Source organism: Myxocyprinus asiaticus, chromosome 32 (genome assembly GCF_019703515.2).
Source record: "Myxocyprinus asiaticus isolate MX2 ecotype Aquarium Trade chromosome 32, UBuf_Myxa_2, whole genome shotgun sequence".
Taxonomy (NCBI): Eukaryota; Metazoa; Chordata; class Actinopteri; order Cypriniformes; family Catostomidae; genus Myxocyprinus; species Myxocyprinus asiaticus.
The window spans coordinates 21,750,268-21,758,798 of record NC_059375.1 but is presented as its reverse complement, the minus strand read 5'-3'; the positions used below and the strand labels follow the sequence as shown (position 1 = coordinate 21,758,798).

At 36.5% G+C, this 8,531-nt stretch overlaps 1 protein-coding gene across 1 annotated transcript; it reads right to left on the bottom strand.

The window, feature by feature from the left end:
* Window positions 1-328: 328 nt before the first annotated feature.
* LOC127423203 (archaemetzincin-2) lies at window positions 329-4,323 on the bottom strand. Its single transcript, XM_051667345.1, is given in 7 exon segments — window positions 329-424; window positions 1,245-1,406; window positions 1,711-1,868; window positions 2,040-2,166; window positions 2,439-2,443; window positions 4,052-4,269; window positions 4,271-4,323. Coding segments are annotated over 7 exon segments (819 nt in total).
* Window positions 4,324-8,531: the final 4,208 nt, after the last annotated feature.

Below are 8,531 nucleotides of genomic sequence, written 5' to 3'. Positions count from 1 at the left end.
GTATGAACAAAGGAAAGAGTAACATAAAGCTGATTTTACGTAGACATAACAGCATTCTAACCAAAGCTACTTCCAAATTGTACATACCTTATAGCATACAGCTTAACTATTAGTTGTCAGCAGTTATCAAAAGACCATACATTTATGCATTTGGCAGGCCCTTTTATCCAAAGCAACTTGCAATGTCTTCAAGGCATACAGTAAAAAAAATTATCAGTACGTGTGACCCTCGGATGTGAACCCATGACCTTGGTGTTGCAAATGCCATGCAACCAGTTGAGCTACACAAACAGATCATACTGGTTGATGAAAGCAATTGCTCACACTCTCACAATGTTTCATCCTCCAGTATACTTAAGCACTTATACAACCAATGTCTAGACTCTTGGAAAGCTTGCGTGGGTTGGCTGAGTGTTGCCCAGTGCTGTCAGCACCATCTTCAATCCAGTGCAGTAATGCTTGTTGAATACATTCTACATTAACATTCTATAACACACTCTCCTGCACATTCTGATTGATTTAAAGGACAGCATTTGTGGCATAATATTATTTACCACAAAAATTTATTTTGACCTGCCCCTCCTTTTCTTAAAAAAAAAAAAAAAAAGCAAAAATCTGGGTCTCAGTGAGGCACTTACAGTGGAAGTGTATGGGGCCAATCCGTAAATGTTAAAATATTCACTGTTTCAAAAGTATAGCGAGAAGACATAAACAATATGCCTGTTAACACAATTTTAGTGTGTTAAAATCACTTACTAACCTTTTCTGTGTAAAGTTATAGCCATGACGATGTAATGTCAACAAACCCTAAAACAACTGTAAAAATGACTATTTTAACAACTTTACAGCTCAAATAATACATGAGTTTTAACAGAAGAATTAATGTAAGTGCTTTTATAAAATTATAAACTTTACATTGCTGCCTTTAAACCCCCCAAAAATGTACCCCATTCACTTCCATTGTAAGTGCCTCACTATAACCTAAATTTTTGCTTTTTTTAAAGAAAAGGACGGAAACATCAAAATTATTTTATGTGGTAATCAACATTATGTAACAAATGCTGTCGATTGAGCTTAACTTGTATTGATCCTGGACTATTCCTTTAACTAGTAGGACAGTACACTAGAGACTTATGGTGACAGAAAGCTTATTTCAAGTAGATACATTCATTGCAGTGAGGCACAGTCAGTTGTTAGACAGAACACCATCCCATTACAAACATGTTAAAAATGGTAAAGAATACCTTGTATCTATCATCTATTTTGAATCCAATGGCAGACTGTAGTTTTCACAAACAGATGGGGCAGAGGTCAAACGGCTGACAGTCAGACTCCTCTAAGTGATTGGAGCCCTGCATAACACACTGTAACCACTGGCAGTGCTCCACACCAAATAAATGTCCTATCTATCTCATGAAGTCAAGGTTTATAACGGGTTCACAAATAACAGTTGTCAGTGAAAGAGCACAATGCAAATAAATAGTGCATTTACAGGCATAAAGACATAATCTAGGTCTTTCTGTAAAATTTCACATGAAGTGAACATTTGTTCATTGATTTTGTACTTTATAAAAATAGTAAATAGAGAGAAGAAGAACAAATAAATATCAATAAACAAACTTGTAAGAGGAACTTTGAAGTCTCTTTTTACAAAGTTCCTCAAAAACAACAACAGGCCCATTAATTATTTTATTTTCAGTGCTGCCTCACCATGCAGGAACAGAGGAGGAGAATACTGGTGACTGGGGGTGTGTAGTAATTCTGGAACACAGAATAATCTCCTTGCATCTGCTTTACTATCTTCAACCATCCCACAAAGCTTCTCTCATAAAAGTGATCATCGTATCAGGCAAAGCTGAACACTCCCATTCCAACAGCAACAAAACACTTTCAACTTCATCATAGCAGTGCAAAGATTTATAAGATCAGCCAAGAACACTATACTACAATGATAACTAACTTTCCTCTCAAGTGAAATTAAAAGGCTAAACAACATTTGCAGTGCGATCTGTCAGAGTAACTGCAACCTAATCAAGTATCACCTTTAGTGAAGGAAGCTTTGCCAAATACAAAATTCCATGAGACTTCTGGGTACAAGTCAATCATGGTGATCCCCACTATGCAAAAAGCATCTTTAGGTTTCCTCTTTTCCAAGAAGTGCATCAGCTCTTTTGTAAAGAAAGATGTAGGTTTGCTTTGCCCTTTCACATAAATGTCCAAAAAAGATGACTTCTAATACAGACTGCTATCAATGGTTCTGGTTCTGTTCTTTTACAGTAGTTTGGTATTATTCAGAATGAAGCTGAAGGTTGTGTGTATTGCTGTACATGCAAAATGTACAGGCAGTTGAAGCAACTGTTATGGGTGGTAAAAGATTGACCACTAGTCCATAATAGAATGCCTGGCAGTAGCCATTCAATACACTGTTCTGCCACAACATCTCCTTCCCCAAAAGAGCTTGTGCATTGATCAAAATTTATAAAATTACGAACGTGAATGTGATAAGAAATAACATGCTTTTCTGTTATTAAAATGTTTTATTGATTCCAAGACAGACAAAAATAAATTTAACCACAAAATTATACATTAGGAATCAACTTATAACCCTTTATAAACAGAAACACAAATAGAAATACATAAGTACATAAAAAAAGACAAGTTCAACATATAGGGGGTAAAAAAATGACAAAAATAAATAAATAAAAATTGTCTCCCTCCACTGCCCCACACTAGGACCTCTCCAAATGGGACAAATAACTGCCCCATTTTCTGCCGTAACTCGACAGGTTCCCCAGCCATCTGGAAGTCATCTCCTCGAAAGCTGCCACTTTACCCAACTCGGTGCACCACTCACGAAATGAGGGTGCATCAGCTGACTTCCATCCCCTAAGGATTAGCTGTCTGCCAATCATCACGCTGGTTAGGACCCAGCTTTTCATGTATTTATCTCCTATACTCCCATCACCGAAAATACAAAGTCTGGGGCAAAATGAAAACTGAGTGTCCAGTACGTCACACACAAAACGCTGGATCCTCAACCAAAATTCCTGAATCTTAATACAACCCCAAAAAACATGGGCTGTGTCCCCGTCTTCTGACTGGCATTGCCAGCAGGTGGGTGTGTCTTTAAGACCAAGCCTATACAATCTAGAGGGGGTCCAGTAGAACCGATGCAAAATCTTAAACTGTATCAGACGGATCCTCGCATCTCTAGATGCAGACCTGATGCTTTTTAGGATCCTAGCCCACTCTCCCTCCTCCAATACCAAGTTTAAATCTTTCTCCCATAATCTCTTGAGAGAAGATGAAGCTCCATCCCCCAGACTCTGAACTAATAGGGAGTAATACACAGAAGCTTCATGATCTTTCCCATAAGCAGTTATCACCATTTCCAAAGTATCTGCTGCTTTAGGTGGGTGTACACCACTCCCAAAACAGTACAGAGCAGGTGGTGCAGCTGTAAAAACCTAAAGAACTGGGATCTAGGAATTTTAAAATATTGAACCAAATTATCAAAAGATCTCAGTATTCCACTCTCATATAGGTCACCGAGTGTAGTAACCCCCCTCCCAATCCACTCTGACCAACAGAAAGGGGACTTATTAATATGTAATTTAGGGTTCAGCCATATGCTTGAGGCAACATTTAAATAAATGTCCGAATTAAACACTCTGGACACTTTAGTCCAAACCACATGCAAATGCGAAATAACGGGTGTGACTTAACTTCTCCGGTTAGTTTGATCGAAAGGCTTTGCAATGGCGAAATAGGGGCAAGAAATTCTTGTTCAATAAGAAACCAGGGAGGGGCTTTCTCAGGTGGAAACGACTAATGAGCCAAATGTCTAAGACTGAATGCATAATAATAAAACAAAATCTTGGGTAGGCCTAGCCCACCCTTGTCAATTGGCCTATGTAACTTATTGAAATGTAACCTGGGACGTTTTCCATTCCAAATAAAGGACTTCGCTATGCTATCTAATTGTTTGAAATAAGAGAGGGTTTAGAAATAACATGATTTTTTTGCTTTTGTACATATAATGTGCGCTAACCAATAGTTTGAATATAGATGGTCTTATGTCCACTGTTTGGGTAATTGTGGTATGGGTTGCTGTAAAAACTCTGAAAGTCTTGAGGATCCTCTGGTTGGAAGGGAATCCAGTCAGAGAAAGAGTGAATGGTGATGGGACTGAAAAGTGAAATGTCAAGTAGGAGTACTTCTTCTAAAAGCTTCTTCTCCGCTCTGCTGAATTGCTGGTATATCTTTATGTGTGGACAGGAGAGCAGTCCGCAGTCTCTCAACTGGATGCTCAATAACCTGCATCTGTGCACATATACAAATACACGTAACACACACACGGAAGATCAAGGGTCTCACTGACATCCAAATGTTGGTCGTCTGTCTACTTTGCATTCAAATAGCCTTCATACTGTAGCCTACAATCACATAGCCTACCTAAATTACAAGTAGACTACACTCACCGACCACTTTATTAGGTACACCTGTACACCTACTGTACATATTCATGGTATTAAAAATAAAGGAAATACATTTAGTTCACATGACGTACTGTAAAATAAAATTAGCATGAACAGATCATGGCAAATACCAATAAAACTAATCTTAAAATAAAATATATAGTAAACCTAAAGCCTATTATCATAATATTAATATAATATGAATGTTAATACTTATAATTAAGTTCAGTGCAAACAAATAGCATAACGGTCGACCTATTAAAGGTCTAATATGAATGTTGAATTAAGCTTTTACATGTATGGTAAAACTTTATAGTTTATTATTTAAAAAATTCACGCAATGATTCAGGATAGTTTCTGTCAAGCAAACTCTCAGTCCTAAACCAGTGCAGCTCTTATCGCTATTACGAGTGAAGATGAAATAATGCTCGTTTGCAGTCATTAAAACGTCATGTTCTGCGTCACTGAAATATGGCGCGCATTTCTTCTCAGCGTCTGTTTCCATGGTGACTCGAGAATTCGGCGATCGGCTGAGAATGCCTTTCTGAGTTCACCGTGACGCGCACAAACTAGGTTTCAAACTCACGGTTAAGTGAAGCCACGCGCTGGTGTTCTGGAACCAACATACCGCGAGTAAGCAAGATTTGGGTTAATCAACCGAGAGTTCAGGGTTTATGTCACGGTAAGTTAACCTTGCTTTCTGGAATACCCCTCAGTATTCATATTGATAATTATACATCTCAAATTGATGCCTATCAGTCCATCATTCTTTATAGTCAGTCTCTGCATCCCTCTTTCCAGGAAATCACCAGATGGTGTCATGTGCAGCTTTAAGAGAGCCTTTAGAGTCTGCTTTCACAGTTTCTTGGCCAGACAACCTTTCCTTCTCCTGGATCTCTTTCTTCTGAGTTTTGTCTATTAAACATATTCATATATACCCCCATTTTCTGATGAATGTTTCTGTTTTTTCCCCAATAATAAACATGTTTCTATCATTGTTTACATTTGCAGTGCTGTGCAAAAGTTTCAGGCACATTAGATGGTTCACAAAAACATTTGTCTTAAGATGGTTATTTTCTATCTTTTGCTTTAGTGTCAGTAGGAAATATCAGTTTTAGATTTTAACATATTTAGCACATAGAATTGAATAGAAGAAGAACAATAAACCATACTACTAAGTCTGGGATTATATGAAGAGAATGAAGCAGTCAAGGCAACCTTAATCCATAAAAGAACTGTGTCAAGTTCTTCATGAATCTTGGAACAGCCTACTTGCCAACACTGTTGAAAAACTTTGTGCAAGTGTACCTAGGAGAATTTGTGTGGTTTTAAAGGCAAAGGATGGTCACACCAAATATTTATTTAGATTTTTTAAGTTAATTGATAAATAAAAGCTATTTATGACATTATTTTTGAAAACTCCACACTTTACAGCATTTTTCAGAAATGCCTAAAACTTTTGCAAAGTACTGTATATTAAACTTTTCATAAACAGTTTAAAGCAGTTCAGAAACTTTTCAGGATTCATATCAAAGCTAATACATTGACACCATCTTCTGGACAATAAAGGCAGTACATTATACAATTGTACAATAATGTAATTCTTAACTACAGTATATCAAACTTATAAGGTAAAATGGTAATATCTTTACATCCTCCTAATGTCCCAAGCTAAGAATGGTCCAGTTATGTAATGTATTTGTAATATTTTGGTAATTCTGTGACTTATTGGCAATGCAACTGCAACATCATAGGTCTGTAATATAATTACCACTTCACCTTCCAATTCAACTCTTTTATGTTTTCCTGTGATCCAAAAAAAACCAAACAACACAACAAAAATCAAACCCAAATAAAAACAAAGGCTGAGTCCAGTTTCAAAACAGGAAAATTGCATTTCTGTGACAGATTTGTGTTGTAGCCACTGGTGTAGAATTGGGGGAGATGGGGGTCACACGTCCCCCCCAATGCTGTGAAGGGGGTGATTTGTCCCTCTAATCATGCATCTGTCATTGTTTATATATTTTTATCAATGCTGAAAATAATGTTGTTTGAGATGCCTTGCAATTGCATGGCTGTGAGTCTGTCATAACAACAAAACTGTCTGACAAAAACACTGAAGTCCCCCCTCCGTTGAACGAGTTGGTATCATCCAACTAGACGCCGGTGTCACATGGTACCTTTTCTTAGCACTGTCCAGGATGCATGAACTCACATTTGTTTAATATAACTGGATGAGGATTTTTAAAAATTATTTTATAAATAATGCTGAGGCGGATTTTCATTCACAGGTATGAATCCTTGGAATTATCAGTTTTTATTAACATAACTATACAGTGTAAAATGTCTCCAAATGGATATAAAGCATTCTTAGATTTAAATGCAGATGAATGGAGTATTCAGTTTTGAAGCGTCAAGCGCCCCCTGCAGGAATAAAACTCATAAGACAGTCAGTGGCTGACAACATGTGTAATTTTGGTCTGTAGGTCTGTTACCCACACAAAACTTTCATATGAATTTAGAAAACATGAAATACATCACATGAGTCATATGTGGAGTCAATGAAGATGTTAAAAGCATTCATAGAAATGATCAGTTGTTTTTCATGGTAAGGAAAGCAGACAGCCAGTTCAGATGAGCAGGTAAGAATTGTAATTTTTTGAAAGGGTAAATTTATTTCGGAAACATTAACCCTAATGTTTTTTCTGAATGTTTGATACGATACAGTGTAAAAATATTTAAGAGTATGCATTGAATTAGGGATGACGTGATTATACGGTTAATTTATCTGTAAGAATTTAGAATCCACGGTTAAAAACCTTGAAATGCCTAAAATTCCAAAATATAACAGAGGAATTCGATCTACTTAAATCGACTATTAGGGAGCAGTTACATGACTGACTGAAGACGACGGATGTAAAGACAGAAGTCAAAGAAAGAAACACCTCCTTGGGACAGGATGCTCCACTAGCCATCCAACAACAAACTAGAAAGTTTAATATTTTTAGCTGTGTTGATTTTAAAGTGATGAATTTAAAGATGCTACTTTTTGTGATGTTTAAGTGTGCTGACTTTTCGTGTCTTTTCGTCCTCATTATTTAAAGCATTGCTTCTGTACAAATTCACTGCATTCAACAATAAATGTGAAAAAAAAAATTGCCTGCTGTAAGCAATGTTCCCGTTATTATTCATAGTCCAAAGATTTATTTGTGAGGTGTTGTGGACAGTAATTTTATAGAGTCTGTTGCCGATTCTTTATGTTGGGGTGTCTGACAGACAACGGATTGCTTTAATAAACTGATGCAGAAGAAAAAACTGTTTAATGTCATGTTGCACCCACAATAATCTCACATTTACACACTTTTGAAGCACATCACTGAGCTCGGGATGCACATAAGCGGTGTCGTGCCCTAGATTGGAGCGTCTCTTATTACCTCTTGTGTGTGTGTGGGTGGGTGTGGGTGTGTGTGTGTGTGTTTACCAGTTTACTTATTATAGGGCTTCCCTTAGCGTCCACATAACCCCCAGAAATACGTCTACTTAGACGTTTGGACAATTGTAATGTGATATGCATCATGATGTTTTTTTTTTTTTTTTTTTTTTTTGTTTTGTTTTTTGTTTTTTGTTTTTTGCTAACTGATTAATTTGACGTTTTTTTGCTATTATAATTTAATAGCATTATTTATTGAAAAAAAAAATATGTAGATCGTCTGAAGATTAGATTGTAACCATTTTTTATGTATCCTTAAAATTACTTTAAATTAAATTAACACATGTATTTCAAGGCATTAGTTGTTAAGCTTGTCTGAGTATCCTACTATTTAATATGAGCACTCATCAAGTCATTTAGGCTTGTAATTTCGTAGACACTCTGTGGCAATAAGTCTTCATTTCTTTTATTGTTGCATTTTTATCTTTTCTCTGTCAAAATAAACGAAGTACATTAATTTCGAGTCTGCATTCGTTATTCACACGCACAGCTGTTTATAGCCTTTAAATTAATCTTGGGCAAATTAGGACATAAATTAGGTTAGAATACTGCATGTCCGCCCA